The sequence below is a fragment of the Homalodisca vitripennis genome, chromosome 6, assembly GCF_021130785.1.
Source record: "Homalodisca vitripennis isolate AUS2020 chromosome 6, UT_GWSS_2.1, whole genome shotgun sequence".
Classification (NCBI taxonomy): Eukaryota; Metazoa; Arthropoda; class Insecta; order Hemiptera; family Cicadellidae; genus Homalodisca; species Homalodisca vitripennis.
Window position 1 is genome coordinate 157,738,516 of NC_060212.1, and position 27,432 is coordinate 157,765,947.

General features: G+C 32.3%; 2 protein-coding genes across 4 annotated transcripts in view; one reads left to right on the forward strand and one right to left on the reverse strand.

Moving 5' to 3' along the window:
* Nucleotides 1–1,726: 1,726 nt before the first annotated feature.
* Nucleotides 1,727–13,458, reverse strand: LOC124365066 (transmembrane protein 231). Of its 2 annotated transcripts, none has more exons than XM_046820986.1 (5): nucleotides 13,114–13,458; nucleotides 8,614–8,771; nucleotides 7,543–7,668; nucleotides 5,841–6,054; nucleotides 1,727–2,313 (listed from the first exon to the last, which is right to left on the reverse strand). In XM_046820986.1, exons 1-5 carry the CDS (start codon nucleotides 13,250–13,252, stop codon nucleotides 2,048–2,050), a joined length of 903 nt encoding a protein of 300 aa, XP_046676942.1. In that variant the 5' UTR covers nucleotides 13,253–13,458; the 3' UTR covers nucleotides 1,727–2,047. The 2 variants fall into 2 exon arrangements, with proteins under 2 accessions (XP_046676942.1, XP_046676943.1); XM_046820987.1 differs by having other exon boundaries at nucleotides 13,250–13,457.
* A 908-nt stretch (nucleotides 13,459–14,366) lies between these two features.
* LOC124365067 (alanine--tRNA ligase, cytoplasmic) overlaps nucleotides 14,367–27,432 on the forward strand; it is a 37,915-nt gene continuing 24,849 nt past the window's right edge. Inside the window, exons 1-7 of one of the 2 annotated variants that reach the window (XM_046820989.1) lie at nucleotides 14,367–14,626; nucleotides 18,363–18,515; nucleotides 21,453–21,641; nucleotides 24,310–24,455; nucleotides 25,003–25,194; nucleotides 25,331–25,475; nucleotides 26,080–26,225. In XM_046820989.1, coding sequence (XP_046676945.1) covers nucleotides 18,369–18,515; nucleotides 21,453–21,641; nucleotides 24,310–24,455; nucleotides 25,003–25,194; nucleotides 25,331–25,475; nucleotides 26,080–26,225 — 965 coding nt within the window. In that variant the 5' untranslated portion in view covers nucleotides 14,367–14,626; nucleotides 18,363–18,368. Of the gene's footprint in view, nucleotides 14,627–14,851; nucleotides 14,988–18,362; nucleotides 18,516–21,452; nucleotides 21,642–24,309; nucleotides 24,456–25,002; nucleotides 25,195–25,330; nucleotides 25,476–26,079; nucleotides 26,226–27,432 lie in introns of those variants that run through there. The other variant, XM_046820988.1, reaches the window with a different exon arrangement.

The window sequence follows — 27,432 nt, forward strand, 5'->3', positions numbered from 1 at the left end:
TTACAATTTGGATTACTAAATGATTTATTCGGTTAAACATTAGTCAATATGTTCTCTGGTGTATTAATATCATTGGACATGATATTCATTTCATAAAAATCAAACTTTTCACGGTGGCTAACAAGGAGTTTCATTTGAAATTCATTCAAAATTAACCCTTCTATAAATTTTGAACAAACATTTTAAGAGGGATGCAGTTTGTACAACTTTGTTTAACATCAAACTTATAGTAAATTATTAAAATGTAATCAATACTGTTAGAATAGTTTTAAAAATCTTTTATAGCAAGAACAATGTTTTGACACAAATCTAAAAATAAATAAAAATATGACTATAAATGTATATTGAGTTATCATTATTTAATACATTATTGTTTATTAGGATAAAAACAATTTCAATAAAATTTTTAACTAAACCTTAGGGTAAGTATTACTTTGTGGCCGTTCATTACATATACTTTAAAATCTGTCTATAGCTTGTCTACAGAATAAAATGCTTTTTTGTCAAATAAGGTTATAAATTTTTTGAAACATCCCACAGTTGTAGAAGTCTTCAAATTATATAGCACAGGATGGAATATTTGTTTATCAACATATGTCGTAGACTATTTGAAGATGTTAACTGTAGTGATGGGGAATGATGCACGAATCCCTAATTGATTATAGGTGATTATGTGTAGGTAAAGAGTGCAAGATGTTGAAGATAAATAGGGAGACAGAATATATAAACAATGTAGATAAAGTTGAAAGGTTTTTATAGTGAATACTTCTTGACCACTGTACAACTGCTTAGGCCACACATAACTTTTAATGCTTTTTTACACTTTTAACAACTCTCCAATTGAGTTAACTGAGAGAGTTTCCCTAAAGATCAGCTAGTATGTCAATATATAAATCATCCTATGGGGTTTTCCACATTACAGTTCTGACATGTATCTCAATGAATATATAAAGGATTTAGTCTTTTGCTCACATAATTAATATGTTTCGACCAATCCAAAAGTAGAGTCCATGTAAAGTCAATAAAAAAACTTAAACTTTAATCTCTCCATGGCAAAAGCCTACAGTGGGCCATTACAACTTGGTGAAAGCCTCTGCAGCACCTTGCTGTTTAAACCGACCTCTCCCTTTTTAGAGATATAAAGCTGCTGCTATATAGGAATACCATTCGTGCAGTCCTTACGCTGTGCCTGCTTGGTAAGTCCTACTGAATCGCCATGGTAAGTCAGGAACAAAGTGATATTTTATATCTAGGAGTCTCCATCGATTAATAACTATGTGAAAGACCAAACTCAGCGGCTGAACAGTCTTGAGTGGGACCACATCACAGATTGGGTTTCCTGGGAGGGTGCCCCACTCTGGAAAGGCACTGTTGGATGACCCCTCTAAGAGCAACATCACTACATAAAAACCACTGACCCAACGACGCACTATATTGTACATCTTTCTCCAAGCAAATATTCTAGATGTTAGTTTTCCTTAATTGTCCTACAGCACAAAAGCTCACCTGTGAGCTAGGAGGACTATCTTGTCCTGCAGCCATTGGGATTATTTCTCTGAAACTGCTTGATGAGGAGATGAACATCCACCGTCAATCAGCCTAGAGCCTAGAGATAACTTTAATATTTTTTCACATGCACTATTATTCCACCTGCCTGCCATAAAATGTTTTGAGCTATAATTTAAAATAGTTTAATATTATGAATTATTTCTATATAGAGATATGATGTATTTAAAAAAAGAAGTATTTTAATCTTAATCTACATAGTTTAATTTAGTTAAGTTGTAAAAGTATACAGTTCAAGTAGACATACACATTGGTTTTCTAATTAATTATAATAAAATACAGTTTTATACACTTCAGTACTATATAAATTAATGTCATTCACATTGTAGGATAAGCCATCTCAGTTGAAAATGTCACGATTGGCACCTTGATCAATAAATCCATCAATTACTTCTACAATTGCTGATGTCTGTTACAAACCATAACACAGAGGAGTTTTATAGCTGGGTGATATGAACATGGAACCAACCCAACAACACTCTCATCGAAGTGGTTTCCACGGTACATCACGGTACGTGTGAACCAACTGGTTGGAGAAGATGAAGCTCTTGACCGCTCGGAAGGCCAGGATGGAGATGACCAGAATAGGGAAGAACTGTACCCAACCCAGTCGCAGCTGTTGCCAACGGGAGGGTGTGTAGCGTACTGTAGATTCTGTGTAGATAACAGTGGCGTCTACTGTGAACGGCTCACCTGCCACAGGCCTGGTCTGCCAGCTAACGTACATGTTTGTCAACCGTGCACTCACTACAACACACAATCAAAAGTAAAACATATACAAATCTATTAATTTTTCTGCTACAAGTAATTTGAGTTTTTATTTTAAATTACAATAGTAATAGTAATGACTGTTTTAAATATTTGACGCTATACTGTTCTTTACGATCATGTAAATAAAGAGATTTGTCTATTGTCTACAAGTTATAAAATCTGACATGTACCGAAACCTAAGTCTCCAACAATTATTTATGTATTTATTGGCCAGCTGTTGCATAAACATTTAAAAAGACCAAATACTAATTATTTTTCTCTTAATCCTTTATAACAATAATTTTTACTTTATCCCACCTTTAAAAATGGTAATTATTGGACTTACAATATACATTGATTTTTAAAGATTTTATTACGATAATGACCACATTTCATTCCAGTCTTTCTGTAGTTCAGCTTGATCAAAATTATGTCTGACAACTGTCCTACTAAGCTAAATAAGAGAGACTACTTTACTTTACGGCCTAGTAATAGTAAATTGCACTATAAATATTGTAACTTTTTACATTTATTTGTGTTCAACAAGCTAAAACAAATCAAGTTTTTATAGAAGATTTTCCTGTATTAAAAAAATGTATTTTCATTATAGTTTCCTTCCTTTTCAACAAATAATTATCTAATTTAGAGTTATGAATTAAAAGGTATTAAATAACGAGACTGACATAACAAATTTAATTTTAATTTTATGCATAATCACTTGTTTTCACTTTCAATATACACTCCTTATCTATCCCTGTAATGCTCCATGTGAATTTTCCATTGTTAGAAACAGTGCTGGATGTCATCTTCTGTCAGCTCCTTCAGCACATGTGCCGTTTTCTCTTTACAGCTTCCCTTCCACCGACTCAAATCTAGCCCCTTTTAATGCAGATTTCACCTTAGGGAACAGATAGAAGTCACATGGTGCAAGATATGGTGAATAAGGTGGATGTTCTAACACTGGGGCACTGTACTTGGCTAGGAACCTCTTGATATATAACGCGGAATGAGCTGGCGTATTATCTCGGTGGTGAACCTATGATTTGTCCTTCCACTTTTCGGGGTGTTTTTTTCCTTAATCATTAATATAGTTTAGAAAATACCTCAACAATAGTAATATTGATTAATTGCTTGACCTTCAGGAACCCAGTATATGTACACAATCCCATGGATGTCAAAAAAACAATAATCGCTTACAATTTTGACTTGCTCATTTGAGCTTGTTTGGCACTTCGCGAAGTTGGGCTCTTCTAGTGCATGGATTGGCGCTTCTTTTCTGGATCACAAGTAAAAAAATCATGTTTCGTCACATATGAGTAAACAGCTTATTGGTGGTTGACATTTGCCTCCTTGATCTGCAGCAACATCAGTCTCGTCAATTAACAGCCACACCTTGTATTTTTCTGATCATGGTATTTCAATATGTTATGTTAAAGGTTTTGTTTAACCTGTACTATCTGTACAGTGCAGAATATAATTTGTATAATGAATTATATTTTCTTTTAGCTATTGCCCAACAGGTATTTTATTTGTTCATTTTAAGGTGTCACATCATATCATGTACATGACTGTGAAGGTTTTATAGTAAATTTACAAAAGTGTTTTTAATTTAAAAACTAAAATATTACTCAATCTTAAAGTAATAAGTTACACCAGAATAGAATAGAACATTTTTCTCTAAAACCATTTTCAGAATTCCATTCTAAATTTGAAAGAGGTTAAATTATTTTTTGGATTGTTATATTTTTGGCTCAATATATTGTGGAAAAGATTCAGAAATCCCACGATGTAAAGTTTAATTATTTAGTGTTCCTTGTATTATAGTCATGGATACACAGTCTCTTGATAAAAATACCTCCAATTGCAATTGATAACTACTATACATACAATGAACCCAATAAATGTTTTTACTGGAGTTACTGGAGAATGTTGGTAGGACTTTCGGAGACATTATACTGCTTTATTGAAGTTTAAAATTGTTTGTTAAATTTTTCCATGGAAAGACACAATAATTTTATAGAAGGAAATATCTGTGATAATTACCGAGATGTGTATTTATAGTGATTAAATAACTAGTCTCAGCAAAAGTATTTTTTCACAGTTTTTTAATATACGACAGTCAATTTAACTTGCTGTCTATTTCAAACCTAAGAAATAGTAAAGAGTTTTATACATTTATTAGTTCTAAGTGTTTTTGGCATGGTATTTATATCTGAAGATTTAAATTCAATTACTAGTGTTTTTATGTATACGTTAAAAACCATTCACTAAAAACCAGATCTTTAAGGACTCAACTTCCTCTTCTGAATTTGATCCTACAAATAGAAATGCTTTAGCCTGCTGAAGGTTAGTGTTGAGTCAACCATGTATTAAAATAATTTTGCTCCATGGAGAAGATACAGTGATTGAACCCTGAGGAGCACAATTATCAAGGTTCTTCCAAGGAGAGCTGCAGTAGTTTTCATACTTACTTTAATATAACTAATTTTTATTACTTAAATTAGAGGGAAATCATCTTATTTCATTGTTATTTATTTAAATTTTGATGTCATGGTATGGTTCACACAGTCAAAAGCCTTGGAGAAGTCACTGAAAACACCAACAGCTCTGAGACTGGTTCATAGTTGCCGACATATAGTCGATAATATTACTAATAACTTTGGCTGTGCTCAAAATGTTCAAGTTGAGCATCTATGACTTTTTTGTTTCTGTCAATTTAATCATTAACAAAAACAGTCATAATCTGTACAGGTGTTAACAATGGCCAGGGGCAAATACTAGCAGACATCAATAAACTGCATAGTGGCAGCCATGGCAGTAAAAGCCAGAAAAAGGCAGTAAAAGGTGCAGATGTAATGCAAAAACTATTGTGAAATAAAAAAGATATATTTCACCTAATAGGAAATGTATTGTTCTTTCTACTGCAGCAACTGTTTGAAAATATAAATGGCAAAGGTGGCAAGAAAGAAATGTGCAACGAAAGATTGTTAGGCATTGCTTTTTAGTGAAGGCATGTATATAATATATTATCATGTAGCACTTTTGTGCAAAGATGCAAATTATATACTGTTGCATAGCATTCAGAGTGTTAATCATAGAAACAAGAATCTGACAAGAGTTCTGAATCACCTTATATTTGTGTAATGTTAATTATTGTGCATGAAATATTGAAAATGAATTCAATTTCCTCCGATCTATTAACACAGATGTTTTCCCAGTCACCAGATATTAATGTATATATTTTTTCAACAACTAGTTTTCCAGTTTTTTTTCAAACCACAGATTAGACAATTTTAGATTTACTATCTCCATGCTACGTCTGTCAATAGTAAGTCATTTAATTCCGTACAACAAATTTATACTAAAGCGAAACATACTTTTTTATCAATACTATGACTGAAAAACTCATTCCATTTTCCGTACTAAACTGTATTTAGAATTATATTCTAATCTGGGAGTATAGAGGCAGATTAGGTGAGTATCGTGATTATCATGAGTTTAAATCAAAATAATTAAGCACTCACCGTTTCTGAAGGAGTACTGAGAGAGCAGCTGAGGAAGAGAAAATGGTACCGTAGACTGAACAGTGGAGATGTTGTACTGGGTGTGGGTGTGCCGTGGATTGAGTGGCTGCCGTTGTACCAGACTCAGATCTGCTGACACGATCAGACCTGCCCCGGCTAGTGGTGAACTGTGCTGTACTACTGCCATCACCTCCATCTGCACTCGGCAGTAGCTCTACAGCAACCAACCACAATTATTGTATATTATATATAGAAAAGAAACTCTATTGTAGGCAATCAGTTATAATGAATTAAACTTACACAACTTAGATGTGTGGCGTGTCAACCACACGTAATTTAATTTTTAATGTTCTCGGGTTCTAACGCGGACACGGTGATGGAAACTAGCCCAGATCAATCAGGTTGCTGTAATAAAAATGCTCTCCTCGGTTGGCCAAATAAAACAATTTAATTTATTGTGAAAACAATTTGAATTTTATTGCATAATTTAAAATCAGTTCAACAATTACAAATTTAGAATGGGAGAGAGAGCAAGAGAGCGATTTCACGCGAGCTTGACGCGTTCAAAACCCCGGCACGACTGCGACTCAGAACAACGAACTCCAGGGAGCAGCGTTGTACCAGACGCTACCTCAGCAAGTTCCTGCTTGTTTACCACCCAGTAACTGCGCAGCTGCTCTGAGTATGGAAAGTTACCAGGCTTACTGCTGACAGACCTGGACTTACAATTCATGTGCTTAATTAAATTATATATCTTCTCCACCTGCACTGTTTAACCTAATAAGTCTGACTGCATATATGCATTACTCGTTACTACAATTAGATGTTATGCTGAATAAAAATAAAATATATTACTGATAATTTAATATTTTTAATTGGCTGATTAAGACCGCATACGATGTTACCGGTCTGGTCTTAGAACTATATGCTGGGGGTCGTCACAGACGATACAAACTCATTGAATTATTTAATTGTACTATTGGTGGACAAATAAATCTTGGCAAAGTCTGATTTGACCCGACCGGATTCCTAATGAGGTGGCTAAACAATAGTGGTCTACAGAACCTAGTCAGACAGGCAATTTTATATTCAGAGGGTGTTTAAATGTAATTGATTTAATAACATTGGATGACTGTTATTCTCTAAAAATCCTGGATGGAAATTTCTAGATACGATCAATTCATTCATGTTAACTTCCAAGCAGTAGATACATCTATTATCTATGATAGATCTAATACATAGCCAGTTTTTCTAAACTAAAAATATTTATTTCCATCCTTGCTTTCTCTTCAGTTCTTTCAAGCCGTCTTGGAGAGTAGACAAACAGTAGCACTGAGTCTGCATCAGTTACAACTGCTGATTGAAATGTTTTTAAAATTTAAGTTTAGTTTGATAATTACAATAATTTAACACAGTGATAAATCAGTTTTAGTTTAATTATCTCTTTTCTTCTTAATTGTAGAAAATAATTGGCCCATTTAAATGTGTGTGTGTGTGTGTGTGTGTGCGCACGTGTGTGTGTAATAAATGTAGTTTATCAGTATACCTTTTTTGTAGGACTTTTCTTGTAATACACATTAATATTTAAATTATAAGTTTTCCATGTGGAAAATCTTTGGGAACTTATAACCGTTTTGCCGTTGAAATATATAAAAATTAAAACAAAAAGTTTTTTGGTTTTAACCAAAACCAGAACACTTACTGTGAGCTTGTAGTCAAAGAAAAGTAGGAGGGTGATCCCATGAACTGTAACATCTTCTGACAGCAAATTTATGGAGAAGTGCAACGCATCGTTATAGCCATCTCTATTAACATCTTCTTCGATAGCCTGTCACATTACAAAATTAGATGAATCAATTTTTAAAAAGCAACAACTGGGACTTATAGCATGGTTCTTTAATATTTTTTTTTAAGGAGAGCCTGACCTTCTTTTAGTATTAATATTCCATTCTCCAAAGTCTATAAATTTGCATGGGAATTTAACAAGCAAAGTAATGGGGAAGAGTTGTTATAGTACAATGGGACAGAACTGATAAAAAGCTGGTCCAAACAGGATTTGAATCCTACTTTCCCCAAGTCAGACTGTAAACAGGCACTAGCTCACCCAAAAGTTACTTGGAGGTTTAATATGGTATGACATGTATAGAACTTAATTTCTCTCTGGTATTGATATTCACACTAACAGTTTGAACGAACAAATTCGGAGATATGCTTGCTTCATCCCAAAAACTATCATGTTTGCAATGATTTCTTTCAAAAATTTCTCAATAAGAACAAGGAATGAAATATAAATATCTGGATGGAAAAACTTAAATATCTGGTTTAAAAAGCTAAGAAGAGGACTCTCAGATAGAAACTAATGTTTTCAACCATAATTTATTCTGCATTCATTTCCTCAAATGTCAAGGAAAACATTTTAAAACAGATCTAGAAAGACTGATTATTGCACTATACTATCATTTTCTTGAGTCTCTAAAAATATTGTTCCAAAGGAGTGATGGTTTGTTGAAGAATAGGTAGTATAATATTATAGTGCAGAAATAAAAAGAAAATTAATTCATCAAATCAAACAAAGACTTAACATTATTGAGTTACTATTTTCTCCAGTACAATTATAATAATTATTTCAGTTAACTCAGATTTTCTTAAACCAAATAGAATGACACCGAGATTGGATTAGTACAAGATTGTATTGCATTATTTCAGATCATATGTTTCCGTGCAACAAATTAGTGACACCTTGAATAAAATGTGTACTTAAAGTTTACTATACCTTAACAATAGGGCAGGAGTAATGGTTGGTTGAAATATAAGGAAGGTTGGAACAAATTATGAGGCTGTCCCGGCTGTCTGTATCAGCTATTAATATGTAGTCATATTTGTAAGAAACTTGTGGTTGTTCTTGGTAAGTGTCAGTTCTCATCCAGAAGCCTGAAATAAAACTTGAGTTAAAGTTTGTACTGGGTCATTCCATGCGAAATCAACCAATTCTACACTATGATTCGAACCTTGACCTCTCAGATTTGTATGATTTTTTGTTTATGTGTTCTACCCACAAGAAATAGTTAAAATCCAAAATTTCAAATTTTTTGGGCTTTTCGTCTTTGAGTTACAGGCATTTAAAAAGCCAAAAAAATACAGTTTTCAGTCAATTTACTTTTTTTAAAGGAATGATTTTAGCAGTTATCAAAATTACTTTAAAAAAGTTCAACTAAACAGAGTCTTAAAAAGGTATGCTATTTAAATAATTTAGGTTCATATCAGTTTCATATGTCCCGAGAATAGTATGTGTAGCCCAGAAGCAGCTCACGCACACATAACCGGCAGGTATTCCAGTAGTAAAAAATTGTTTTAAATATGAACCCATTTACACCCCATCCTGAAACTTTGCATGTATGTAGTCAATGATAATGAGCAATACATATATTTTTCCTGATAAAATCCAAGGGAACGTATTTTAGGAATTTCAAAAAATGTTTTTTTAATATTTTTGAAAATTTGTAAATGTATGTAACATAGTCATGTGATACATCTAATTGAAGGGAATTTCAAGAGGAAGAGAATGCTACAAATTTTAGCTCTCTAGGTGCTATAGTTTTGGAACATTTTTAAATAATCGTAAATTGACTGAAAACTGTATTTTTTTGGCTTTTTAAATGCCAGTAACTCAAAAACGAAAAGCCCAAAAAATTTGAAATTTTGGATTTTAACTATTTCTTGTGGGTAGAACACATAAACGAAAAAATCATACAAATCTGAGAGGTCAAGGTTCAGACCATTGGTTGATTTGGTATGGAATGATCCTACTATAACACTTATATTATCTACACATATACGCATGATGTGCACACAAACACACACAGAAACATATTGGTTTTCACACAGGTGATCGCACTTTTCAGTATTGTATATAAAATACAAAATAATTGACTCGTAAAAAGTAAGCGCTCTGTGGTGTAATGGTAGCACATTCACCCGGCAAGTGAGAGATCCGGGTTCGAATTCCGGCGGAGCAAGTTATTCCTACTTTTTGTGATTCAAAGTTTATTGAAATTAATTATATACATATATATATATTTTTCTGAAACTAGAATGAATGAATGAATGAATTGATTTTTATTTCCCAAAAATATGTACAATATTATAATACAATCTGTACAGTTAATTTCTAGATTGCTACAATACCGAACAATTTTGAAATGTGAAGAAAGAATAAGAAATAATCATCATAGAATAAACAACATAAAATAAACATCATAAAAATAGCATCATGTATAAAAACATTGTCCTCGGGAAATGAGCCTGCATGGGCTATGATGCCTGTGCGCAGTCTCGAGTTGTTCACGCCTGAAGAAATAACGGACTGGATTAATAAAAAAAAAATGAATATAAATATAGTACAAAATAATACACCATTACACACCACACACATACATACACACACACATACATATATACATATGCATGCACATACACATGCGGATATGCAATGAATATATTAAAAGGAAAAAAACCGCGTAATTTTGCTTTGTACCTGTTTTAAAGCATTAAATATTATTAATTTTAAAACATATACATATTAGCAACAATGGTAACTAAGCAGGGTCCCCGCAGATTATAATAGGTTATTGATAATGAATGATGATGGGATAGGAGTGGTGGCTGTTTACATGTCAAACTGTCCGTCTGTAGTTCGTAGACAGCACTGCCTCGGCCTCCTCAATAGACAATGATAATAACCACTGGTTAACCTTCCTTTTAAAAATAATTGTAGAAATTTCACTGAAAAAACTAAAATTTGGAAACTGTTTACTCATATTTATAAAAAGCACGTGAGCAAGATAGTATGAGTTGGTGTTAGAATAAGATTTAGATTTATTTATTTACTAATTCAAATAAAGAATAAATTGGCTATCTCAGATTCTAATATTTATAATATTCTCACACTTTAGCAAGTGCAGTCCCACCACTTAAAAAAAATAGTGTGGTAGTTTTTTTATGGTTTATGCATAATGTTTTTTATACCATAATTATCTCCAAATTTTCCTAAGACAAATGTATTACATTTTATAGGTTTATAGTAAAAATGCATTTTTACTAAATTTTTAAAGTACGGGTACAAAACACTCAAAACACTACAACACTGCTCTGCCATCTGTGGAAAAAGTGACTGCCAGTTCAAGGATTAAGTTTTTACATAATGCTCTTTTTAGTTTTTTAGCTCTCCAGTGCTCTTACATCACGGGGTTCATAAAAACAAACAGGATTTTAAGAGATATGTTAATAAACTATTAGGTTGTTTTAAATGGAGTAAATACGTTCAACTTCCAGCTTAATTTGAAAATTTTGGATAGATAATCCTCTTACTGACTAGCATCAAAATAATTTCTGGGAATTTTGGAAATTGAAATCATCAAATAACCTACTAATGTTTTAATTAAGCCATCTACTCACTACCACACATAGTCATGAGTCAACTGGATGAAATGGTCAGCTGTATTTGTTTGTAGCTGACTGCTATAAAAATACAATTTACCTTTGTAATTAAAAAATAATGAGATAAACAATCTGCTACCGTCAATGACTATTTCATCCATTTGTGAAAACATCCACTAGTTTTTAAGGCTACAGTATAATAACTGTCATCACAAAAATTGAATCAGTGAACCAAATTATCGATTAGAAATACTTAAACTATTGATACAATAACATTATAATTATAGTTATTTACAGTTAATAACTGCCAGTTTTTATTAATGTATTAAATAACAATGTTGTTTAAAATTAATAATTCTAGCAAAATAAAATCAATTTATTGAATGGTATTTGAGTAATATCCACAAGTACAATGGTTGTGAATATGTGTTATTTGTGTCCCAAGCTGTCAGACACAATTTTGTTTGTTATAATATAACTTATAATATTATTATAAGTACATACTAGATAGATTTTAGTTAATCATTAAATTAAGTTATTCATTTTTTAGATATGAGAATACATCTGAACTATACTATAATTTAAAACACCTATAACGTTATTTGATTCAACATTTCGGTTTTTATTGTTCAGCAGTTGATAATCAGAAATATTGATATGTTTACCATAATGATCACTTAACTTATTATCCTGCAGCTCTGTCTTTAATGAAAACATTTCATGCCATTAAAATAAAAGACGTTTTAAACAGGAGTATAGTTTCCTTGGCAGTGCATCTATCAATAATTTATGCAATCAAACTTATGATTCTATAAAAATTCCATTTTTATATTAGAATTTGTTAATGTTTACAATATATTATACTAGAGAGAGTAATAAACCTTTCTGTATTCAAACAAATTTGTAAATAATTTATTTTTTATTTGTTCTGATCATTGTTGTGTTGTAAGTGCCATGTAGCATTTCACTAATTGTTGTAAAATGATATTGATATCTTAAAACAACAACAAAACAAAACAAAATGATAGTATAACAAATATTGGAATTTAACTGTGTTGAACAATTAAGGAAGTCAACCGATAATAAGATATTCTTTTGTTAGCATATCTTTAGTAACAAAATTGGGTAGGGTCCAATAAGCGGACCCGGTTTTTTATATCGAAATTGGCAAACGATATTACTTAATCATAACCATCGATATAATCAATCGATACTGATGAATTATTTTTAACAACTTAAATAATCTATATGAACAGCTGTAAACACTTTCAAATAATACAATTAAGGTAATATTTTAAATTTCACGTAACATTGTGTATTAAAATGGCCGTCAATCTTAGGAAGCTTCACGAAATTGCTTTAAAAGACGACAAAATATGTTTTTTATGGCTTCAGGATGTTGGGTTAGTACCTAAGAATCCATTATGTGATATTTGTGGAAAGGTAACAAATGTAACTGTCAGAGGAGCTAACATGGTCGTCTTCAGATGCAAAAAAAGAAGGTAATGGTGGACACAACTTTAGTAAAAACGTTTTCGTTCTATTTCATTTAGTTAAAGTTATTAGTTTCCCTGATTTTGGTTATGTTCATTTATTATTTGTTATCATTAAATTCACATTTTAATTTAAACATATGATTGTTATTACTTTTATATCGATTGATAGTCTATGATTCGATATGCGAATATTAGGTATCGATGATTATATTCTTCGATATAAAAAACCGGGTCCGCTTATTGGACCGTACCCACAAAATTAATTATAGTATTTGTGAACATAAGAGTTATTGTATACATTAGCCTAACTCAAGTAACAAACTTAAAGTTGAATACTTTACCATGACTTCTATAAGTAAATATTAGTGGAAATAAAACTGATAGTACTGATGTTATGAACAAAATTAATGAGGCTTTTGAACAAAAGTAGGCTTTATACTTATAAGTTATACAATCACTAAATACATCATACACAACCATTTTAAGTTCTTTAGTTTCTTGAAGTTAAAAGGCCAAATTGTAACTCTTGTCTTTAATAAATTTAAATACTGAATACTATCAAATATTTTATTAATCACTGGAAATTTCTATGAATGTTATGCAACAGTGCAATCAAATTTCAGTTGAATAACCACTGTATAGGCCTAATAAGAAAGTTTATTTTTATAAACCTCTTGAGTGAATACAATAGCATGCACGATGCACTCAGACAGATAAACAATAACACAATCGTAGCCATGGCAACGAATAAACTGCAACAGCTGATTTATACAAAAAATGCATTGCCAATAGTTGTACTTGTAATTTTAAACAATGCAACACAATGTTGATGCAAAACAGAATAAAAATTCATTGTTTGAAAATGTATTAATATATTTATCCAGCATATTTACTATAAATAGATTTAAATAGCCTCATTTTTTGAACATACTTTGGTAAGTAGCAGTAACTGAAGCTTTTTCAAAGTCACTGTTTACTTTTACAGTATCTCCATTATGGATTGTTACTCTTAGAATGACTAAAAAACAAAACAAATCAAAAACGAAAACATAGCAATAGTTGCTATTAATTGAATAAAAATATTTTCAATATAATTAACATACCGTATTGTCATTTTCTGAAAACCGTACATAATTTCCTTATGCGAAATAAATAAGAATATTTCATTACATTACGTACAACCACAGCAATTTCGGAGTAAAATAGACAAAAGTAAAGGAAAAGAAGGTGACAAATAATAACAGGGATGTGTTTGGTGCTATTGTATTAGGAGTTAAAACTGTAGTTTTAACTTAAAATAGGTTTAGAAATAAACTTAGCAAGGAAGATGTTTTTAATCCATTTTATCTGAACTATCATACAATAAGATAATCAAATAAATTTTTTTATTCGAACAATTTGCTTGATCGCCTCTAAAAGTTTGAGCCTTACAATACACACCGTTATGGATTTAACATTATAATGACTATCAACATACGTAATTTGTTTCCTCTCTGTACAAAGTACTGCAATAATACTCTATGCTGACATTCAAAAGATACCAAACTTGGAAAACACGTGGCTACACAGCTGGCTATATTTTGATTTGATATTTAGCCTGACCGAGCGCCTCGCCTCTAACTTTCACGAAATTGTAGGTTAAAAGTTCTAGACGCGTTTGCATTCACTATCTTGACTGTTAAGTTCGTGTTGGAAGCAGTCGCTATCGCACTTTCAGTCTCCGACTCCGATCCGCTCAGTAGTGAAGTTGAGTGGGGGGCAACAGAGCTTGTTGGCAATAATTTTTCAAATTTGTAGAAGGATTTTGGCTCGGTAGATAGTGCTCGAATTAAATAATAAATAGCCTAGACAACGGTGCGTTATATTCGTTAATTTTATAACATTATTTGGTTAATTAAAGAACAATTATCTGATATGATAGGTTATCCCCATATGGTTTTAATACTATCTTATGCAAGGCACTATAGTTTGTAACTATTTAATTATTATAGTAGCCTACTGTAAATAACATCAATGTTGATTATAATCTTTGTGTTAATCTGACAATTAACTAATTCATTGCCAGTCATCTTTGATAGTACATAAGCTTATTCTTTCATTATTTAAGTCTCACATTTTTAAAGAGCAGTAGTTTGATTTATTTAATTTTACAATGTACAAGAATGTGTGGGAGTTCTGCAATTGTATATATGTTTTGAGTTTGCTATTTAATCAGGTAAAAACAGAGAAAGTTATAACTAATATGCATTTCAGGAATCCAGTTTAACATTTAAAAGAGCAAGGAAAAAATTGCCAAGTTTTTTATATTATAATTGCCCTGCAATCTGTAATAGTTCTAGTTTTTCTAGTAAAGTGATGAGAAAGAAGATTTTGCTAAAGGGTGATCCTGAATAATAGATAATCATAGAGTAATAGGTGATCTGAAATAACTGATAGCTTGGTTGTAAAATTTGTATTGAAAAAATGGGCAGAATACAATAAGCGGACCCAGTTGTAATATTGCTTATTACAATCATCAATACTTATTTATCGAATAACAGAACTAACAATTGATATCAACGAATCTGACTGAATCAAACTAAAAGGAATAGTTTAAACAATTACGTAACATCTTAAATAATAAAGAAACCATAACCATTAGTAAACAATAAAACTAATGCAGGTAATAGGAAAAAATGGCATTTAAACATTAAAGAAAATGTAACAACAAAACAAATATCTTGAAACCGAGAAAGACATGGTAAATCATCTAATAGTGTTATTTTGTATGTTTTCTAAAGTTAACCTTTTTTTATTTAAAAGAAGTTTCTTATCGAACAAATTGTGTTTAGAATAAGAAATTGTGTACAGTTGGTGCAGATGATTCAAGTTATTGTTCAAATTAATTACTCTTGGTTAGTTATATCAATGAGTATAATAATTAAATATCGTTTGATAATATCAATATAAAAAACCGGGTCCGCTTATCATACTCTACCCAAAGAAATTATTGATTAGATTTTTATACTTATTTTAAATGCTAGATAAAACAAAACTTGAAATAAAACCCCATTTTAAAATTCCAGTATATATTCCTAGATGGTAGTCATAATACACCGTGTCCCAAAAAAAACTGAACAACTTTATTAGATTGTAATTATTTTAATAACACACATATAAAAGAATTTTTTGATTTAAAGTAACACGCATAATCTTAAGTTATTTTGGGTACAACCTTTATTTGTGAACCTCAACATGGTTTCCATTGTTGGCAAAAAGATAGTCGATTCGGCTATCTAACTCTGCCCACACTCGATGACGCATTTCCTCATTAATTTTGGAAAAGGCCGTGATAATCCTTAGTCTCAATTCTTGAATGTTTAACACTTTAGACTTGAAAACCTGGTCTTTTACAAATCCCCAGACAAAAAAATCACATGGTGTTATGTCTGGGGACCGTGGGGGCCAGGCTATGGAACCACCGCGCCCAATCCACCGACGAGGGAAAGTGTCATCAAGTGATTCTCTTACAAATAAGTTCCAGTGCGGAGGGGCACCATCTTGTTGAAAAAAAACGTTGGGCTGTAGGTCTTCTAGCTGTGGGTAAGCGTAGTTTTCTAGCATGTCTAGATAAATGTTACCATTAATTGTTTTTTCATTGAAGAAAAACGGGCCAATAAGTCTGTCATAGGAAATAGCACACCACACATTTAACTTGGGACTGTCTCGAACATGTTCCCGAACTTGATATGGTCTTTCTGTACCCCAAATACGCACGTTATGTTTATTCACTTTTCCACATACATGGAACGTGGCCTCATCAGAAAACACTACCTTCTTTAGAAAGTTCTCATCAGCAGTTAAACGATCAAGCACAGTAACTGCAAAGTGTTTACGTTTAAGTTTGTCATCTGGAGTAATTTGCTGCAAAATTTGCAGCTTATAAGGTTTCATTTTCAAATTTTTCTTTAAAATTCTTTGAACACTGGATTTTGATAAATTTAACTCACGTGCTGCAGTGCGAATAGATTTTTGAGGACTCCGTAGAAATGTTTGTTGCACGTTCTCAATAGCTTCATTTGGCAGTTTAGGCCTACCATTGTTTTTTGAATGTTTTATGCTGCCAGTTAACATGAACTTATCATACCAGGCTCGAATGCTGTTCCTTGATGGTGGATGGCGACCATAGCGTGTTCTAAACCTTCTTTGCACTACAATATCTGATTTGGTTTCAATGTACCACTCAACACACTGCGCTTTCTCCTGTGCATTCATAGTGACTGCTTTATTGTAGGTTATGTTTTGGGGTTAAGCAGTTTGAGCAAACAACAATGAAACAGCTGATCTTTACAACTAACATTAAAAAAAACTTTATAAACTCTACCTTCATGTGGTCATGCTTATAATAATCTAAATTTAACTTTGCGGATTTTATTAGGCTTTAAAGTTGTTCAGTTTTTTTTGGGACACGGATGCAAAAGTATCTTTTCTAAAGATATTTGATATTTTTCATAAACTTAAGTATACAAAGATGGTATGTAAGCACTCTACTTTTTCGAATTTTCTATGGGACTCAAGAAAATCAACTGTCAGAGTATTAGTACCTGTGAGTTATAAGAGATAAAGTTAGCAAATGTAGATAATGGTAAAAATGATATTCATGATCATGAAATTTGAAAGTATACAAAGTATGTTTTTCCCATATGTTTTACCTCAATTGTTATCCTTTGCTTTACATGTTTTAAAATTGGTAGTAGAGTGGAGCATTTCTCTAGTTGTTTGTACTTCGTACTTCTAATTCCGCAGGAGTTGGCCTAAACTGGGCTTCTGCAGGTCAAACTGCCCTAGGAAAGGGTCAGGGTGGGTTGGGTAAAGTGCCCGCACAAAATTAAAAAATTCTTCTACACTGTAGAAACAATTTAAGACTAAAAAGTTCTTTAGCTCACTCTTGATTTTTTTTACAGAATTTAAATCTTTTATACTAGAAGGTAGAACTTGAAAAATTTTGTTTCAAAAATAATAAGGGATTTTTTCAAAAAGAGTAAGCCTATGGTATACAGCAAAATTGTTCCTATGCCTAATGTTATGCCTATAGTTTTTATTGTTAAAGTGTATACTTTTATAATAATAAACTACACAATAAGTTGAGTTTTTCCCTCTAAATAACCAATAAATGTATTTAAAACAAACTAAAAAAGCTTTTGGATGTTTAGTAATCCAAACGTATCCAACATGTAGTAATCTAATTAAAAAATTGAGACATCTCACATAATTTTAGAAGTAAAAAATAAGTTTGTAAAAGTGTTTAAATTTTAACATTGTTCTTATGGTGCTAAAATGAAGATGGCTAGTGCAACCAGCCAATATGGAATTCCAAGACACCAGAGTTCACACATGCCATATTTGGATTCTTCTTAAGATTAAATCTTTCACAGTGCTCATATTTACAGCTTCTCTTCCATTAAATTCATTAATTCGCTCACATTAAATCCACTAAAATGTTACAACTGATACTACGGCACTTTTAATGGAAAACTAACGTTGGTTGCTACTCCCATTGTTTTTTACAATAACTTTTATTTTAAGAATTAACTAAGCTTATTTGTTCCAGATCACAATGAACACTTCACTGTCCGCCAAGGACATTAGAAATGAGTTCATTAATTTCTTTGTCGAGAAGAAAAACCATCAGTACTGGCATTCGTCATCTGTTATACCCCTGGATGACCCGACCATCTTGTTTGCCAATGCTGGCATGAATCAGGTAAAAAGAGCAATAAGTTGTAGGAATGTACAAGTATGCAAACTATACATTTAGGTCCTTACAAAATTAAAATTATATTAAAGAATATTACAGTAAGCAATCAAAAAGACAACAATAAAATATCTTATACACAATTTTATTATATCATAAAATATAGCCTACATAGAGCTTAAAAAATGTAAACATATTTTTTTGTCTTCTTCGACACATTGTGATATAACTAATATGTTTAACAGTAACTATGTCTAAACTTTACTGAAATTTGAATTTTTATAAGGAGGCAGCACAATATAAAATATACAATAATAAAATGATGCATGTCTGATTAACTTATATAAGTTCAGACCTACCTTTATTGTACTAAGTAAATAAAAAAAAGAAAATAAGTTATTAGCTCCTTTACTGCTATTAAAATGTTTTTTTCTTTTAATTAGTGTGAATGAGGAAAAACATCCACACAACATTCTTATGCAGCTAAAACTTTCCATTTATGTGTTATAAAGTGCAAATTCTTGAAAAAAGTTTCCACTAATAACAAAAATAGATGTGAACTTAACCCTTCCCGCGCTACGGCAATTTGGGACGCACCATACTCAAACGCTACATATACTTCAAAAACTTTTTTTCAATAAAGTCAACGCTAATATTGTATTTGAGTTTGTTACCATATAAAAAGTCTTTTGGGAACAAAAAAGGATAATTTTTTTAATACGTTTATTTAACTTATAAAACAATACAAATACACCAAATTTAACGAAATGTTGAACGAAATTTTACTATCGTGTATAATATTATATTGTAGTGTATTATATGTATAGTATGTATATTATACAATTAAAAATAAAACACTAATGGTTATAAAAAGATCTAAAATTAGCCATCACGGAGTTTTAAGATAACGTCAACGTGTGGTACGTCTTGAAACACGTATCCGGGTGCAGGTTCGCCGGGCGGTGCATGTCTCGCACACGTAAATGGTCTCTTTGCGTAAACCGTTGCGTATACACACAACACATCTTCCCAATATGTCAAAAACCAATTTGACAACGTAAACACAACAGATCCACTCGCAGTCCACGAACGAACTAAACGCGCGAGTTAGTTCGTCAGTAGCGCTAGTGTCTGGCAAAACAGGCAGTGGCATGGGTAGTGCGCCGCCATTTTGCAGCTTGGAGAAAAACCGGGAGGCGGGGACAACTATTACTGTGCTTTTCTATTGAGGGATATATGCTCCAGCAGTTGCTGCACTCCACCGGCAAAACTGGGAACTACTTACTCCCAATAATAACCTCAATGTTTAAAAGCGAATATATTTGTCAACAGCGTTTTAGCAAAGTAAATATTGGCGGTTATATTTGTCAACAGCGCGCGAAGGGTTAATACATCAGAGTTTGGACAACAGACTTATTCAATCATATGTTTGACAGATTGGTTGTCAATTTCAGGTATAGCAAGGTGTGAAAATATTTTTGTGTAGCATTGAGATGTTTATGTATGTGGTTAATGCTAGTGCAGTCGAACCTTGATACCCTCAATAACTCAAAATGTCGTACTAGTCTTAGTTTTTTAAATTTACTTGAACTTCTCATAACACTCATTGTAATTTCACCTCCGTAACTTGAATATTATGTTATAAACACCTTAATAAGTGGAATATCCATTGTCTGGAACAGTATGTTAATCTTTTGTTGCTCAAGATTCATCTATACAGACCTGTATAAATCGAAGGTTGAATTAAAGTATAAGATTAGGCACCTCAATAAATCAGAGTTCAACAACCACCGAGCTGCCAAGCAATTTCTGTGCTATGCCCAGTGATTTTTCTATACATACTGATAGAAGATGTTGCTGTCATAGATATGTTCTGTCGGTATTTTGTTGAAAAAACCTTATGAGCGACTGTGTTGCAATGTCTATTTCTAATTCAAATTCAGATTTGTTTTAAATCACATCTCATGATAAAAAATAAAATTTTAGACTATTTTAAGACAATATTAATTAGAACAGTTTTTTCTTTTTTTTTAACTGTATCTTCGAGTGTTGTCCTTTATTATTAACTCAGTAAAGTAATTTAAATTCAATCAACAGTTTTGTATTTGTTACAACACTGCAGTTTGTTGTTACATTTCTGCAATGTATTTTTCAAATTAATTTTCTACTCTGTTTTAAATGTATTATTCGTTTACTTTACTTGTAATGAATACTATAAATTAAAATACCACCCATTAAAATATTTTTCAATTAATATTTTCATAACAAAACATGTTGTAATTATGTAAGATGTTCAAGTTAACAAATAGTCACACAAACAAGTTTAATGCCTGTAACATAATGTAGACATGTAAGATACAATAAAATTTGGGCTCTGTAAACCAAATCAGCGATTTTCACCCTCATTAACTTTAGTCTTGTTTACTCAAAATATATGATACCTAATTTTTTCCTGTCCTTTTTTAACGTTTTGTTTATCAAGTTTCGACAGTATACATAGCAATAAAATGGTTGTATTTCAACACCACACTAACTGATGTACACATTATTAATCCTTTTACTCAAATGAGAGATCCTACTGATTGTGATTATACTGGTAGCAGTGAAAGGTTACTAACTAATGTAAACTGTATTAATCACCTATCAACACCCTCCTCTCCCCCAACGTGACATCATGGTATATGTAATCATACTAGTGTATTTTTATTAGACGTGATAGCACAAGGGTTAAGATACTATTGTAATCATTTTTATATTTTATTATTAATCATTGTTAAATAAGGATGATAATCTTGGTAGAAAATAATACAAAAATGTGATTAAGAGTAATTGTTGACTGGTTAAATATGAAAAATAAAAATTTCTCTATGGATATAGGAATATACGCTATTCTGTATATAATATAATAATAAGTCGTATGTTGGATTTAATCTGAGGTGTATTCAGTTCAAGCCCATTTTCTTGGGGACTGTGGATCCTTCGAGTGATATGGCGAAGGTGTTGCGAGCCGTCAATTCCCAGAAGTGCATCCGAGCCGGAGGCAAGCACAATGATCTGGACGATGTGGGCAAGGATGTGTACCATCATACGTTTTTCGAGATGATGGGAAACTGGTCCTTTGGAGACTATTTCAAGGTTAGTTGAGAGATATGTGCCCACAGGAACAAGGGAATCTAATATGGTAAAAGGTTTGGTAGAGGTAAAAGAACTAAAAGCTTTAAAAACTATTTGAATTTCAAATATGATAGCCATTTAACCCTTATAACATCAGTATATCTTTTCACGACTTCCAGCAAACGGCACAATATTAAAAAAAAAATTTTAAATGTGTAAAGTTCATTTTTATTTTTACTTTCTATAATTATGGTAAGTATAAAAAAGTAAAAATTTTAAAATTATCTTGTACGTACATATATTTATGGGACATTAAATTGTAGATATAAATAAAGTCAAAATAAAATGCACACAAAATTTTATTAGCTAAACTATAAACATTACCAGACAATTATATAAATATAATTAAAATAAATTATATATAATAAAATTAAAAATAAATAAAAACCATATAAACAGAAAACACGACGAAGGAAACCGACTCAGCGATGGTTAGACACGCACTACCTGAAGCCAAACTGCAAACAAAAGCGCGCACGCTGTACGGCGTCTGTGCCGTGTGGCGGGGAGAGTGTCTAGACACTGCGTCTATTGTTTCAAACAATGTAACGCGACAGCTATATTTTGACGCTTGACATAGGTCAATAACCCACACACATGGTTGACGCATACCATTAGTGACATTGATCGGATTTAAAAGGAACTTAAATTTGCTATAGACGCAGTTTTGTGTCGATGCGCCGTACCGCGTCTTTGCCGTTTCGATAGCTTGTCTATGCGCCATACGGCGTCTGTGACGTTATAAGGGTTAAAATTATCATATTAGAACAATCGTTCTAAAATGGTGCTATTGCCCTTTGGGTGTTTTTGGCTGTAAAATTCATTTTGCTAGCAGTCTCTTTCTGTTGACACTATTCGTCATTTCAAGAAGGTTTCCCATTTTTACATCTCTTTCTGTATTTTGAACAGGTCTTTCTTTTGTTGGCAGGAACTTTCGCAAATTTGCAGTGGTCATATTTCCTCTATTCTATAGAACCTTGTTTATTCTTCTGTACTATACATTTTCTCATACGGCGTAGGAAACTTTAATTGCGTTTTTCTTTCAAATACTCTATCTTTTCACTGTGTTTTATAATTACGTAACAGTTATAATTATATCTTCTTGACAGAAGTCATGTACCCAATGTTTTTAAAATTGACAAATGTTTTACGGTAGATATAATTTGTAACGTCTCAATCGGCTGCTGTTTAACAAAACACTCTTGGCAATTCAGTCAATTCCTTTTAACAAGTTGGTTTTTTAAACAATCTGTTTAAAATATAAATGTTCGCCAGGTTTAATGTTTTTTATTGACTGTTAAATAATTAAAATAGTTTTACTGTATATCATTGGCCAGGGTCAACTTACTGTGTGTAGTTTTTTATACACCAACAATGTTTGTTCAAGATTAGTAAATATTCTTAATGAAGAAACATCTAATGTAGATTTAATGTAAAAGGAGTAATTTCTTATTTTCTCCTTATAATAATTACATTTTGTGTATGAGAAGCCGTAATTTAGTGAGTTTCACATCTTTTCGGTTTAACTTGCAAATTTGTGCTCCCCATCCTGATGTAATAATCATATTTGCCTAATTAGTAAATGCTTACAATCACAAAATGATGAGCTTCATGTTGTTGGTTACTAAACATCAAATGATTCCCTTTCCACAAACTCTCATCGCTCTACCTTTGAGCTTTTTTCTTCTTATTCTTAAGTAAGATCAAAATATATAGGCTATAATTTATCCCTGGTTTACTTTTTAAATCACTTTAAAAGTATTAGTAAAGGTGTATTCTGACATACAAAGTGTTTTTCCTAGTGTGATTTCCTCTCAAGAATATATATTACCAGGGTAAAATACATATTTAACAGCTGTAGACGTGTAAACATGTACAGTAGCGCTGAGCCATTACCGTGGCTGATTGAGAGAATCGCGGCATGGTCAGCGTGAAGTGTTCAAGGTTAAATCGTGGATGTCGGTGGGCTGTATTAACTACAGCTTACAATTAGAATACAAACCGGTTTCTTACTTAAATTTTATTTAAAAATTAATTGGTTATGTTATACTGTTGTAGCATCCGCCATTTTCCAACAAGCAGGCATTTTCGTTGTTTACCTGTGAACTGCATTCTTCAAGAAATTGTCTAATTTTACTTTTGTTATTGTAGCTATTATCCATCTCACATTCTGAAATAAACGAATCATAAAAAGCACCACACAACAAAACATACACGGGTCTACTAAATTGTGGTTAGACAAGAGCTAATATTTTGATGTAAACATGTGCTCTTGACATAGTACCATAGTTTAAAACCAAGCTAAGACATTTGTAAAGCAGCTGTTGTAGTACTGAAAATAGCCACCAGAGAGCAGTCAATGATCCGTAGGTTGCAAGAAATAAACAATAACCAGCCTACAACCGTGTCGTGTCTACAAACCTGTAAACACGAGAGTAGCAGTGAGGCCACGACGCTTCGGAACGTGTAAACACGAGAGTAGTACTGTTCCTGGGCTCGTTGTATTTCTCAGCAGTTAAGGGGTTAATATTAAATAAATTAATGATAAATATTTCTTTCTTTTTAGATCTGGATAATGGATAATGTCCTAAAAATTAAGTGTTTTTTTGTAACTAATGTACAATTTCAGAAAGAAGTTTGTGCTTGGGCATGGGAACTTTTAACTCAAGTATTTAAACTACCCTCTGAGCGCTTGTACGTGACTTACTTTGGTGGCAATAAAGAAGCTGGCTTAGAGCCTGATGAAGAATGTCGGCAAATCTGGATCAAACTAGGGTAAGTTCATATTTGTTTGTAAAAGATTCTAAAAGTTAAACATTTTTTTTGTGGTCAGCACTTTAAATATAGTGGTACAGTATTGAAAACTGGTAATATGGTTTTCTAGGTGAGAAATGGCTTCATTCCATTGGGCTTTGTTCATAGATCAAAAAAATTCTCATTTTGCTGAAGGTGGCCATTTGAGTGTTAAGGGAGTTATACCCAAGGCCTCCTTAATACTTAAGAGTAGAAAGATTATATAACTATGCAGGTTTGGTGTGCTACATCTGTGTGTCAGTGTGCACATGCATAACGAAAATAAGGTTGGATATTTTTTTTAAACATCCTTGTACATGAGACTAGAATAAACTAAACAACATAAACAATTTTAACCTAACAAGTCATTAAACCTCAGTTATCAAGCAACCTGCTATATAAAAATCCACAGTCTAGCTTTTGTAGTGCACTTAAAAATGATTAAAAAGCTGAGACGTTTTTATGCAAATTGAGATGTAGCTGTTGTGTTTAGTTAAGGCACAAGACTAAATAGTTAATTGTGTGATAGAGTGCAAGAACACCACGTCCTGCCTGGGAGTATGAAGGACAACTTCTGGGAGATGGGAGACACAGGGCCCTGTGGTCCTTGCTCTGAGCTGCATTTTGACAGGGTTGGAGGCCGAGAGGCTGCGCATCTTGTCAACCAGGACGACCCTGATGTCCTGGAGATCTGGAACCTTGTGTTCATCCAGTATAACAGGTAACGTCTCATTCAGCCAATATTATTTAAAATCGGGGTAGTTTGTTTGCGGAATAAAAATATTCTTATAAATATTCTTTCAACAATGAGTTGGATAATGCTGACTAATAATTTGTAATAAATATTTTTTTTATAGAGAGAATGATGGGAGCCTACGGTTGTTACCCAAAAAGCACATCGACTGCGGCCTGGGACTGGAGCGACTTGTTTCTGTTATACAGGACAAGCGGTCCAACTACGACACAGACATCTTCCTTCCCCTGTTTGATGCCATACAGAAGGTACAACTAAAACCTTAGTGGATCTCACATCTAGCCCTCCAGCACACATTATAACTCAATTCTATTGTGCGGTACAAGTACTAGCCAGTGCATTCTTTTCTATACTTTATAGCCTCCTTTCTTCCTTTAAAGTAATTGTTTATCGTACTATATAATCGAGTAAAAAAATATTCACTTTATTTCTGTTTTAAAATGAAAGTAGTTTCTTATATTTGTTTTATATTTATTTGTTTATTTGTTTCTTCATTGTTGAAGTTTACAATGATTGATTCACTTCTTCTATCACCTTTTATTCATATTTTCATACATGCATAAGTTATGCTTATTTAAATGCATATGTTTTAAAGACCTCATGACAATCTATAAAGTGAGATTTCTTTTCTGTAAAAACTCTGATGAGTTTTGAATCAAATAACAACTCTACTACATATTTAGATGCACTCAGCATCATCTATCTATATTAAGTTGAGAATTAATAAAAAAGCCAATGAAGATATTATTATTGATTGATAAAAGTGTTAAATGAATTTAAAGTATTACAATTCTTGAAATTTAATTTAGTAGTTAAATTAGTAATTAAATTGATTGTGATGGTTGCTACCAGGGGACTCAAGCACGACCATACCAAGGGAAGGTCGGGGCAGAAGACAAGGATGGAGTAGACATGGCCTATCGTGTACTGGCGGACCACGCTCGTACCTTGACTATAGCACTAGCAGATGGTGGACGTCCTGACAGTACGGGCAGGGGGTAAGTGAATAACATCAGCACAAGAAATACTCAGGTGTTAAGTGACATTCAAAACACTACAAACAGAATTATAATAATATTGTTATACTAGCTGTTACCCACGGCTTCGCACGCAAATCTTAAGAACCGAAGTCCTTATATTACTTAGTAAAAGCAATTATGCGCAATTGGTTGCGAGTAACAGCTAGTTCGTCAATAAATTCGTAGTATTTATAACGAAAACTCTTCATTTTCAATAAAATACCAATTACAACCAAATACCCACGGCTTCGCACACGATTTCCTACAGAAAAATTGGGACATAGGAGGCATATTTTCTTTTGAATGTCGTTATTACCCTTCTGAGATAAATGATAGTCACTGAAAGATACTCCAAGCTCATGATCTATTTAAGATTTAAATTTTAAAAGCGTCTCAATATGCACCTGTGAAATAAGTGGAATTTTTCTCCAATATTCAATGATTTTTTGTATATAATTGAACTATATTAGACCATCGTGGACAGGAGTCAAAAAGTCGGAATTCATTAGCGCACATACAATGTAATAAATGATGGCGCTCAATGTAATTTTGAAACGAAAATAGGCATATTTTAGGTACATATTATTACAGTCTAATGATTATGAGCTTCAGATGTTAAGCATGGTTTATATTAGATAAATATTGCAGTTAAAGGTGAATTTTTACGTCAAATTTGAATTGTATTATCTGGATAGTAAAGTCTATGTTTAACAGTGATTGCAGAAACAGTTGAAACAAAATTTGCTGTTTCTCTTAAGCTTACTCTATGCTTTCAAACTATAAGTGTAAAGAAATTTAAAATAGTAATTAAATGATATAAACATATATTTCTTTTGTCGCATTATATATGTTTACAAAGAACAGCTGATTAAATTTGAAAAGGCTCTATCACTTAATAACATATGTTTGCTGCAATGCATTTCTTACGGATATTTCTGTAACTTTTAGAGACCAGTGGGGCGGAATCCTGAATCGGGAACGGGATAAAAAGTATCCTATGTCCTTCTCCCAGTTCTTAGCTACCTCCCTACCAATTTTCAGCCAAATCGGATCAGCCGTTCTTGACTTATAAATAGTGTAACTAACACGACTTTCTTTTATATATATAGATTATCAATCATGATAATCGGGAGTGCCGATGACCGAGTGGTCTAAGACGTTGGACTTTGAGTCTGAGTTAGAGATA

What these genes read in the sequence shown, in the direction of transcription:
- LOC124365066 (XM_046820986.1), bottom strand. Translation starts at nt 13,252, where the DNA reads ATGGTTGTGTATGATGTATTTAGTGATTGTATAACTTATAAGTATAAA. An exon ending in ATTTACTTATAGAAGTCATG is followed by an intron (nt 8,772 to 13,113) that starts GTAAAGTATTCA and finishes GTTTTATTTCAG; the next exon opens with GCTTCTGGATGAGAACTGAC. An exon ending in ACTCCTGCCCTATTGTTAAG is followed by an intron (nt 7,669 to 8,613) that starts GTATAGTAAACT and finishes GTAATGTGACAG; the next exon opens with GCTATCGAAGAAGATGTTAA.